This window comes from Sinocyclocheilus anshuiensis, unplaced genomic scaffold (genome assembly GCF_001515605.1).
Source record: "Sinocyclocheilus anshuiensis isolate Anshui unplaced genomic scaffold, SAMN03320099.WGS_v1.1 scaffold610, whole genome shotgun sequence".
Classification (NCBI taxonomy): Eukaryota; Metazoa; Chordata; class Actinopteri; order Cypriniformes; family Cyprinidae; genus Sinocyclocheilus; species Sinocyclocheilus anshuiensis.
Genome location: NW_015544150.1, coordinates 139,092 through 151,001, shown reverse-complemented (window position 1 = coordinate 151,001; position 11,910 = coordinate 139,092). Strand labels below are relative to the sequence as shown.

Below are 11,910 nucleotides of genomic sequence, written 5' to 3'. Positions count from 1 at the left end.
CACTTATGCTAACGATTAACTACTCTAATAACAGTGATGCTCATTTCAATCCGACATGCAAATTAAAATATTGAATAATATTCATAACAGAAGCGTTGTTTCTCACAGACTTGCACTCTATTTGTGGCGGCATATAAATGCAAATTCATTCTCTGCCAGCAGGAGGCGCTTGTAGAGCGGCACAGATAGAGGTTTCCCCGGTAACGGCTGTAATCAAATAAGCGCTGCACTCACAAACGCTGCTTTATCAGGCATTACAGGCAACATGAAATGATAATAACATCCATAATTTTCTGAAGACAGTCAGTTTCCTTAAGAAATACAGTAATATGAAAACACCCGCACCGGGTTTCGACTTTGACACGTGCAGTGCTCATGTTTATTCAATGAAGTCAACGCCTTTTGGAAAATCTATTTGTGGCGGTCAGTTTTGATATTGTGGCGGGCGCCACAAATAAATCAATGTATGGGAAACACGTACATAGGCTACAGAAACTTAAAAGTTCCTCATGGCAACCCGTCAAAATATAAATTCGGGTTAACTTATCAGAAATATCAGAAATATATTACTGTGGTGCAGTATGATATACATAATACTACTACAACAATTATTACATAAAAGAATAAAAAGAATAAACCCTTTGTTTGCCAAAAAATAAAGAGTTTAACTCTCGTTTGAATAAAAGATCAATTAAATTGATTTATGCCTTCATTTGCACTGTACTGTAAATTAAAACCAACTGAAATTTCTAGTGTCACATAGGCCAAGACATTTCAATAGGCTATTGAACTAAGTGTGCCTGTAAAAGGCTATTAGTGTTATAGTTTCATTAAAATAGTTGCAGTCTTCTTAACTTCTACAATATAGTTATGAAGACAATTAAATTATTTACACTTATTATATAAATGTTTTAAGTTAATCCATTGATGTGCATTAGATGAATTGAATAGTCACCTCTACTATTGTAGGTTATGTTTTAGTCATCACAAAAGAATTAATGAGGAATTATGAGAGGTTATGCTATTACACATACATTTCTAACATGTAAATTATTGAAGCCAAATACTTACATTTCCCCAAGCTGTTTAACTTTTAGCTGTTTAACAAGGCTTAATCGTGAAGCATACAGTGGCCTCACTTTTAACTCTCTCTTTATAGTACCCTTATTGCAGATGGATGCACAGAGGAAGACAAGAGAAAGAAGTGCAGTGTGGGAGTACTACACTAAACCAACACCAGGGGAGGCAGTTTTTGTCAGAGCCCTTGTTATTCTTAATTTTGACATTAATTTTCATTTTTACACCAGACATATATATAGGTTCAAAATATCGGTTATCGGTCTACTTGATCTGTAATAATCGGTATCGGCCCTGAAAAACACATATCAGTCGACCCCTATTAGGCAACACTCAAAACAGACAGGGAGGAGGAAAAAAAGAATCAACACATTGGTTTGGAGACACCAATTTCTGCAGTGAAATAAAACCTGCAGTGTTTCCTATCTGCTGCTGAGAGCAAATTGGAGGTGAATAGTTGAAATCACAGGGTGAGACAGTCAAACAGAACCAACTTTGGCTGAGGCCACGGTCCACGTAGATCAATTCAAGGACAATTTTCCAGCCCAAAAGAAATAAGCGTGATCATAATTATGCCGAACTAAAGCATTTAAAGAGACAGAACAAACATTAGACAAATTCAATTGCTTAATGAATGTGTAGATGAGCACTGAGGAATACTGTCTGATTTAGCCAAACAATTCCTCTGTTGCTCAATTAGAGAGAGGAAAATGCAAAGGCAAACACAGTGTCTCCAAGCTGCTGGTTGTAAAACAGAGAAAAACAGCACAGAAATGGCATGAAAGAGGAGTGTGAAGGGGTGTGGAAATATTTCAGGCAGTTGTGGAATGTGAAAGGGTGAGGCCCTTCCCCACACTACAGAACGAACGAACGAACGAACGAGAGAGAGAGAGAGAGAGAGAGAGAGGCTAAAGACCAACCGCTCCTAACCACAGTACAACTACAGACACACACGCTGCCTCATGCTATAAAGCATGACTTTTTGTTAAGAAACTGTTTTTCTGTTCTTATGAAAAGGACTCCTCCTCTTTCAAAAACACTGAATCAGCCTGTTCCTGTGCGAGCTGGCCCATGAAAGCCCTTCTACGGGAAGCACATGAGCATGAGTGTAGTTAGGAAGTTAGTGACCGTGTTTGAATCATTGCATCAGCTTCAGCCTATCATGCTCCCAGCTACGGTGGCGAAACAGAAGTTGTGATCTGATTCAACGAGAGCTACAACTGAACCAACAAAATAAATTCTTCACTGTACATGGATGGAAAAGTTGTTGAAGGGTGTGTGCTGGTGTCAGTGCGGTGTCCGGCGGACAGTGGTGCTGGCAGGGCAGTCTGATAAGAAACCCCTGTGCTTGTCAGAGAGACCCCCCTGATAAAGGGGCATCGCCTGACACACAGAGACATGACTTTATCAGGGGCCACACAAGGGCCGAGTCAGGGGCCAGTTCACACACACACACCAGCGAGACTCCTCTATTCCCTGCGCTAACCCTGTCAACCTCTTCCTGCTATCCAATTTATCACCGCCCAGCAGGACACAGAAAAAGAGAGAGAAACAAAGATAGAGAGAATAAAATTATCTGCACATTCAATCTACTGAACCCTGGCTCGAGCAGAGAACCTAGGCTAATGGATCTAGCTAGCTAATTAAACTAGATGCTGTAAGAGGTCCCACAGGTCCCAGCCTATAAGAATCACTTCCTGTTAGCACCTGGAAAGACCTCAAATACGAATGCTGCAACTAAATTACTGTACTTTTAGAGTACAGTATTTAATGAAGAAATTGATCATTGATGAAGTGGGGTATTGGTACTTGTACAGTTTATACACTGACCAATCAGAATCAAGATTTATATTTATTCCAGAGGACTGTATCATAAATGCAGCTACACTAATGAAAAATGCATTAATTTACCAAAAGTAACAGTAAAGACATATATAATGTTACAAAAGATTTTTTATTTTAAATAAATGCTGTTCTGTTTAACTTTTTATTCATTCAGAAAAAAATGCATCATGATTTCCACAAAATGTTTTACAATTTTAAAGTTTACAACATTAAGAAATGTTTCTTGAGCACCAAATCAGCATATTAGAATGATTTCTGAAGGATCGTGTGACACTGGAGTAATGGCTGCTGAAAATTCAGCACATATTTGTCAGAGCCACAGAAAACACAAACCATTTCAAGACAGAATAATTTCCTGACAACCTGTATGACCGTGAAAAAATCAAGATCTTTAACCTTGACTCTTTCCTTCCATCGCTGTGTCCATTTCTGAACACCGCCTGCATTGAGTTCCGACACTGGACTCAGCTGCCACTAACTTATCAAAGACAGCTCTAAAAACACCCTCAGGGTCACCTCTGAAGATCACAAGCACGCTGCAAACCTGTCTTTCTCTCGTCAGCCTGACACACATACCCGAACGGTGTGGAGAGAGGGAGGGAGAGCAGTTGTTGTGTGGGGAACAGAAAGGGTGACGAGGGAGACGTAAGGGTGTTGGTTTTCCTTTGCCATGACAACAGCTGCAAACACACACAATCCATTCGAGTTATGAGCGTTTCTGCACAGCTGTCATGAGAACTCTTACAAGACGACAACTGAGAAAGCCATTTCAGAGAAACATTTCACCTCCAAACCTTCACATTGTCTTTCTTTCATCCAGCAGAAAATGTGTGAAGCTGCATTGAAAAGCTTTCAAGTCTGTGGTTTATTTACGCATAATTGAACACACCAAAATAATAACAGTAATGCTTAATGAAGTACCTAAAATACTACCATCTGTCTAACCTTCTCAGTTCAATCTCTGCTAATGCCTTTTTCAGCTAATCTGCATTCTCACCTTTGTTCACCTGTGACAGCACAGATCTGGAGTGAAACCTGATCTTAGATCAGTGCAATACACAGTCAAGATGGAGCACATGTCCTTTCTAAAACTCGTGACAGACCAACACATCAGCCAATTTGTCCATTTTGTGATTATTCACATCAATAACGTTGTCCGATTAACAGAAAAAATTGTTCAGCGCCACAATCTACCGCCAGCTTTGCCAATCAATATTGCACATCTTACATCCTCAAACATTTTTTCGGATTTTAATAAATATTATTCATTTAATTATATCACGCTGCTGTCTAGACATTAGTATCAGGCATTTAAAAACCCATATCAGTCTGATGTAAAGCAGAGGTCAGGAGAGATAGCAGACGCTGTGTGTTGCTGTACAAATTTCCCTCCCTACGCATTAAGTCTGAGTATTTACCGTTACAAATACACGACTGGCCCACATCACCCTGAGCTGCTCATTTGCATAGCCAAATCAGTATGCAAATTTAGCTGAGCGTAGCAGAGATTTTACACCTAGTCCAATCCATGTGTGTGTTCAAAGAAATGTGTTTCAGAGGAAAAAAAAAGGAAGGATGAAGTTGTCCTCTGCGGTTTCAGCTCATTTTTGAGTGGATTGAGGAGAACTGATTACAGCGCGAGAAGAGCAAAGTTCAGGTAAACAGAGCAGAATAAGTCCAGATACACAAACATGAGGCTGTATCACTGCAGGAGGAACTAACACCTCACTGTTTGGTGTCAGAGCACACATCTTCATGAGAATTCTCTCATGGAGATGCTAAAGGACCAAGAAGACTTCTTAAGGAAACACATCTATGCCATTTACGTATTTAAAGAGAGGAAAGAGTCCTACTGTAGATGTAAGAACTTTTATAGCTTGGTAGCTCATCACAGTCTACATACTAAAATATTTAAGGGATAGTTCTAGCAAAAAATTTAATTATGACATTTTCTCACCCTCGTGTCTTTCCAAAACTATTCTAGACTTGCTTTTGTGGAACACAAAAGCGCCTATTTTGAAAAATGTGGTGCTGTTGTTGTTTTTTCATATAATTAAAGTCAATGGGCACCAAAACAGTTTGGTTAACAACATTCTTCATTGAATAAATGACAGAATTTTCATTTTCAGAACTATCCCTTTAAAACGAGTTTTACCCTATAATTAAACAAAATTAAAAAAAATGTGCATCCATATTGAACATAAGAAAAAGAGAAGTCAAGTCCAGTCGGGAACTTGGCAGAAGTTCAGCTGTGCGTCTGGACAAAGTCAAAACCAAACTCCCAATCTAAAGTGTGGTTCCTGGGGTTGAGTGTCGGAATGTGGACTTGTGATCAGTCAAACCAAACTAGTTTATCCGGTGACGCACAGGGTGATTTTGCAACAAGCTGAGAGAATACGAGCGCAAACAAAGCTGATATTGGATAACATTGCGGCAGATTTTGCGGCTGCTCGTCCCTTTTTGTTACAAGATAAACAGAGCCGCGTGTTTGCATGTCAATAGCACGAGCATTCGTGCACTTCATGAAACTAATACAGACAGATACTGGATGTGTGTGTGTGAGGGGGGATTCAAACCTCTCCGGATCGGAACAGAATGAGATTAATGCCTTACTATAAACTACATGCATTTCAGACACGAACAGCGCGTGAGTGACGGTGCAGACACTCAAACTGCATTAAGAGAGAAACCTGCTGCATATCAGTCACGCAGACTCTTACTCCCTCTCTCAGGTTGTGTGGTAAAAATTAAGCTTTATATGCAAAAACATATCTGGGATTAAAAACAGTGGTCTATGATGTACTATTGACACATTTGTGTATAGGCATTTATGTGTTTCTCTTTCACCCTCTCTCCATAGGGAGCATTTATGCAAAACTCAACTGCACGCCTCAGGGACAAAAATCTTAATCTGCAAACTAACAGCTAATTGTTCTGATGAAATCCTTTGTGTTGAGTACAGATATACATTTTTTTCATACCCGAATAAATAAACATGTAATAATGCGATTTCAATCGAAAAATAAACGTGAAGTTTCTTCTGTGCAGCTAACTTACAAACGTTAACTTCGGCTAACGCCACTCACACCCCAAAAAAAGTTAGGAACCGTTGAAACGCCTAGTAATGTGACGTTTACAACACAAAATAAATATTTAGAGAAACAATAAACTCGTAAAAGATCTTACATTTGATGGTAAATACGTGAAAGTTAGTAAATATGACGACGTGTAAAAGTTGCGGATTTAGCAGACTGCTAACAGCGCTAGCGACCCTCACACGCGAACTGACGGGAAAAATACTTTGAAATTCTAACGGTAAAATACGGTACAAAGCGGTTTAACCGTTTAGAACCAGACCCCAAAACGCAAGTCTACTTTAAAAAAGAAACCTTAACCGTCATTTTGAGTCTCCTTCGCTGAAAACAGACAGTTTTGTGAAGTTGCAAAACACCACATACACACGCGTGGTTCAGGTTTACACAAACGTACCTTCGTCCAAGAGTCTCTCCAGGTGTGTAAAGATGCCGCACAGGTTCGGTAAACTAGTCATGAGCTTCTTCTCGTTCAATAACTGCATGAGATAGTCGGGACTCGGCCTCGGTCTCTCCTTCACCTCTATCTCCCCGACCATCATCTTTGCACACAAACGCTCACAATCCTTCTCCAAAAAAAAAAGAAAAAGAAAGAAAACACAAAAGAAAAATAACGGTGCTGATCAAATCCCTCGTTCCCCCTCCAGGCTGCGGCGACCCTCTCCAGATATAACGGCTGGTTTTAAGATGCAGGCTCTCTCTCTCTTTCTTTCTTTCTCTCCCTTCGCTAAAGTCGCGCGATGTGGACTCGTTGGGTTCTCTTCGTCGTACTGAGCTCGCGCTACCGCTCCGTACTGCCACCAGTGTGCTTTCTCTGAGGAACCTCCGAGAGCGCACGACCCGTCTAAAGCGCATTGGCTGCATGCGCGACGCGGACGCGCCGGGTGGCCAATCAGCGCTTAGGTTTTGTGAGGCGGGGCTAGTGCTTTAACCATGAATCAGCGCCTGAGATGATGGGCAGAGATCAGAGCCAATAGCATGCAGGCTCGTGAACGCTAAGAGTCACCGGCGGGGATGATATATTGTGAAACATTGTGACAACACGTCTGTGACAACAAGTGTTTGTCTTGTGTGTTTTGTTAGGGCTTGGCATTTCATGGTGTGTTGCTTTTTTATGATTGAATCGTTTTATGTGTGTTTTTGATTTGCACAGTCGGTTTTGCCGTGTAATGTGATTTTCAAGACAGGAATATACGTAACGCACGTACGTTGCGTTCCAAAATGTGTCGGCGTGCACCTCATTAACTTACCGATCGTTGTAAAGTATGTTTCTGGCCGTAGAATGTAAATATATTTTACATCATATTTTATATTTATTCTATATTTTAAAATATAAAAATATTGTTGGTGTTATTCAATATACAACGATCCTATAAAAATACAATGAAATACACCAAAGAACACATAAACATTACGTGTTATTGCAACAACAACAAAAACATTATCACATTTACATGTTATCATTCTAGAACAGTGGTTCTCAACCTTTGTGACTGGTGTTATTTTTGGTATTTCTTATGCATTTATGACAAAGCTGCTTGTTTTCAAACACTTTTTTTCATTAACATAAATTAGCAGTATTGGTGTATTAAATGAATTAACCAATTAATCCATTGTTCAAGGTTGAAGGACTAGTTCTTCCAAAAATTAACTTTTTTTTCATAGTTTACTCACCTTTATGCTATTTCAACCCTACAGTATATTAATTTATTCTGTGAAAGACAACATGATATATTATCAGTGAATAATAACTCAAATTTTTGTTTTCTACACAGTTATGGATTTATTTTATTATATTTTTTATGTTTTTTTTAATTTCACTAAGTAGATCAATCCAGTAGAAAGGTCATGTGATGTAAAAGTTAACCTCAGTTGTTTAGACAGTAGCTTGGTTCTTTTGACCAATCTTGACCACTTATCAAGCATCTCACAATAAAGAGAGGGATAAAAATGTATATAAAATCAAATCTTCAATCACAGTTTCACATGCCTCTGTATGAAAGACACATTTGAACAGATGCTATATCAGCTTGTGACTTCATGCTCAGCTGACCTTCTCCAGATCCTTTGTTTGCTATCCACAATGAAGATAACAGGACACAGGAAACATTCCTTCAACTAGAGACACACAGCAGCCAATAATACCAGATGTTTACAATTCAGAAGAGGAGATATGTCGTGATACACTCTCAGAAAAAAATTATAAGGTGTCACTGGGGCAGAACCCTTTCAAAGGGTTCCAATATGTGCCATTTAGGTACTAAGATGTATCTGTTAGTGGTAAATAAGGTACAAAGACTTTTGTACAGTGACTTTTGTACCTTTTTTCGGAGAGTGTATTTCACGGTTCCAGAGTGACTGGCTCCAAATAATGTCCAGAACTGGATGCACATGAGCAAAATACTGAATGCATGTTGAATTTTGAAATAAATGGCAATGATCCAAGTATTACAGACCTCCTCGTTTGTTCCATACAAATATATCCATATGATTCACTATGCATCCTCCTATATTCACGTCTCATCATCTTTACTTTCTTTAATTTCATTTTTCAGCTGCATCACCTTCTTAGCATAACAGACTGAAAAAAAATACCAGTTTTTAAAGGCAGCACAAAAGATTCAGCATTTATCTTGGACTCAGATAAGAATCCTTTGCTCTTATCAACACTGCCACATAAATTTTCATTTTACTACTGCATCTGAGATTAGGCCACACGTGTCTGTGTGCTGCTAGTGAGTGTGTGTGTGTGTGTGTGTTCTGTAGTGTGAGATATCAATCCCCACCCAAACCCTGTATTTTCCTCCTCTATTAAATAACACGGGTTTCATTCTACAATTAATCCAATTAATGACACTTTAGATAAAAAGTGAATATGAAATCAGGTGGTTGTGAAGCAGCAGGAAGCAGAGACGGGAGGGAGATGGGACATCAGTCATGATCCCGTGGTCAGCACCGGCAGCTGATTAGAAAAGCAGTAGGTGGCAAGACTGTGTCTGGAATATAACGTGAGCTTTCAAAGCACACACGTTCCCGTGTTATTTTGTCTGAAGAAAGCTTAAAGGCTTTGAGTATGAAAATAATACAAAAGCATAAAACAAAAGCGATTATGTGTGGGTGCAGGAACACCACAGAGTGAAATCTGGGTCAATTGTGAGATCCAGAGAGAGAGAAATCACACATTGTTAAGGTGAGGTGAAGAGTGGCACATTCTCACTGTAAATGGCAAGGGAGTGTGTGTGTGTGTGAGTGTCATTGAGTATTTATGGGAGTGAGAGTAAAAGCATGTATATACCTAATACATTCTGATGACTGTAAAATACACAAAATATGATATGTGCCGGTCAGATGTTGGGTGTTGTTTGTTGGACTGGGTGCTGACAGTACTGATGGATCCTGTTCTCTCCACCCATTCCAGCGCAGTGCAGTATAATCTCACCGTGGGCCACCACGTCATTCGGGGCTCCCCAGGGGTCTGCAGTGAAGATTACAGCAAACACACAGTCCTTCATCACTCACTCGGGGTCCACAGTCGCTTTATGCCACACGTGCCGACACACAGTTTCTCCAAGACATACTTGAGTCAATGACACATAAGAATGTTCACGGTAAAGACAAAGAAAAAATCTAGTATAAAATATATTGTCAAGATCCTAGAAATATACACTTTCTATTCATGCTTGTTCCATTTAGTTTTGAAAAACATTTATAACATTTTCAAGAAACATTTTCAATTTAATGGCTCTAAAAATGTCATGTGGAGTAGTCATCAAGTATAAGAATTTTTAACAAAAGGTTTTAAAATATATATTTTTCAAGGTAAACAGTTTTGTTTGACAAAACGTACACAAAGTAAATTTGGTGTAATCTTGACCATTTAATATATTATTAATTAATAAATAATGTTTAAAACATTTTTTTTAATACTCACTCTCAGGGGAATTCACAACTATTTTACATTTTGGCAAATTGTTGGTGAATTCAAATTAATTTTTAAGATTTTAGTAATAGGTTTTCATACGATCTCCTTATGCTTCACTGAGGGCTAGGTTTATGGGTGGACATTCATGCTTGCTTTTTTTTAAAAATCTTTCAACTTTAATGTTTTCACTATATTCATGAAATTGTGTTAAAATTATTTCAAATATTTATTATCATAAGAAATATTTCATCCTTTTAATGAGGCATTTTTTTAGATTATATCAGTATAGTTGTATATACATGAAAAATATAAGTAAAATCACAAAAAAATGATATGTCAACATTTATTTTGATGCAGAATTGATATTTGAGTTTAAGGAAGTGATTAATCAAAGTAATTAAAATGCAATGCAATTCAAAGGACTTCATAGAACTGCTGTACATGTGGGTTTTAAAAATACATTTTTAAATTTCCAGGTGAATGTGTTTGTTTATGTGTTTGATTGATTCTCATGGTACTCCAAAGGATATGAACGGTGGTTGTGCAGGCATTTGTGTGTGTGCAGAGCAACGGTAATGTTTTCACTATATTCATGAAATTGTGTTAAAATTATTTCAAATATTTATTATCATAAGAAATATTTCATCCTTTTAATGAGGCATTTTTTTAGATTATATCAGTATAGTTGTATATACATGAAAAATATAAGTAAAATCACAAAAAAATGATATGTCAACATTTATTTTGATGCAGAATTGATATTTGAGTTTAAGGAAGTGATTAATCAAAGTAATTAAAATGCAATGCAATTCAAAGGACTTCATAGAACTGCTGTACATGTGGGTTTTAAAAATAAATTTTTAAATTTCCAGGTGAATGTGTTTGTTTGTGTTTGATTGATTCTCATGGTGCTCCAAAGGATATGGACGGTGGTTGTGCAGGCATTTGTGTGTGTGCAGAGCAACGGCAGATGTGTTTGCGTCTGATAAGAGCATCTGGCTGAGGTAGAGGTGGAGCGAGGATCAGACAGCAGAACCCCGTCGATTCAGAGCTCGAGAGAGAGGAAGATCTCTCCAGTCTCCTGCCGAAAAACCATCGGCCTCCTGTGAGCCTTCTTCAAAACACACCACGCGCTCACACGCTATACAACAGCACCACTTTAAAGAAACTCACGTTTAAAACAGTCCGATATTAGAAAAGACTGCTCAACGAAACAGCTCAATTCTGCTGCTTGGAGAAAGACAAGATGTAACAGAAGTTCAGAATAGCAAAAATGCACTGATGCCAAGTTGAAAAAAGCATTCACAATCCATTTTACTGCAATCCTGTGAGCCTTCTTCAAAACACAACACGCGCTCACACGCTATACAACAGCACCACTTTAAAGAAACTCACGTTTAAAACAGTCCGATATTAGAAAAGACTGCTCAACGAAACAGCTCAGTTCTGCTGCTTGGAGAAAGACAAGATGTAACAGAAGTTCAGAATAGCAAAAAATGCACTGATGCCAAGTTGAAAAAGCATTCACAATCCATTTTACTGCAATAATCTGATGTATTATTAGCGAATCAAGACTTTAAGATAAAAATAGGGCGGTACTTGATTAAGTCCACAGGGAAATGATTGGATGGTGTAAAGTGGCCGTTTAGTACCAGAATGGATCCAGGTGATTGATTGATTTCATTTCAGGGGTGGAGCAAGTTGTTACATTTTGAAACGCGTTTTTGTTTCTTTCACCACAGCTGAGTCCAAATCAATGACCTTTTTGAGGGAAATTTTGGAATAAACATCAGAGCTCCAGTCCGTTCTGTGGATTGATGGTCTAGGGTTGAGAGGTGCGGGTGACACCTGAAGCATGAAGTCACTCCGAAATAAATCTCCATTGGGCTCAGGGCTTTGCACATGCTCACTGGCTGGCGTTGGGTTTCATGCGGCCCCTGGCAGATGCGCTGAACAAGAAGGATAGATCCCAGA

The 11,910-nt window shown here is 38.6% G+C and overlaps 1 protein-coding gene across 1 annotated transcript in view; it reads right to left on the bottom strand.

Annotated features, from left to right (window-relative positions):
• LOC107695181 (protein quaking-A-like) overlaps positions 1-6,878 on the bottom strand; it is a 103,453-nt gene extending 96,575 nt beyond the window's left edge. Inside the window, exon 1 of the mRNA XM_016494998.1 lies at positions 6,412-6,878. Coding sequence (XP_016350484.1) covers positions 6,412-6,556 — 145 coding nt within the window. The 5' untranslated portion in view covers positions 6,557-6,878. The remainder of the gene's footprint in view (positions 1-6,411) is intronic.
• Positions 6,879-11,910: the final 5,032 nt, after the last annotated feature.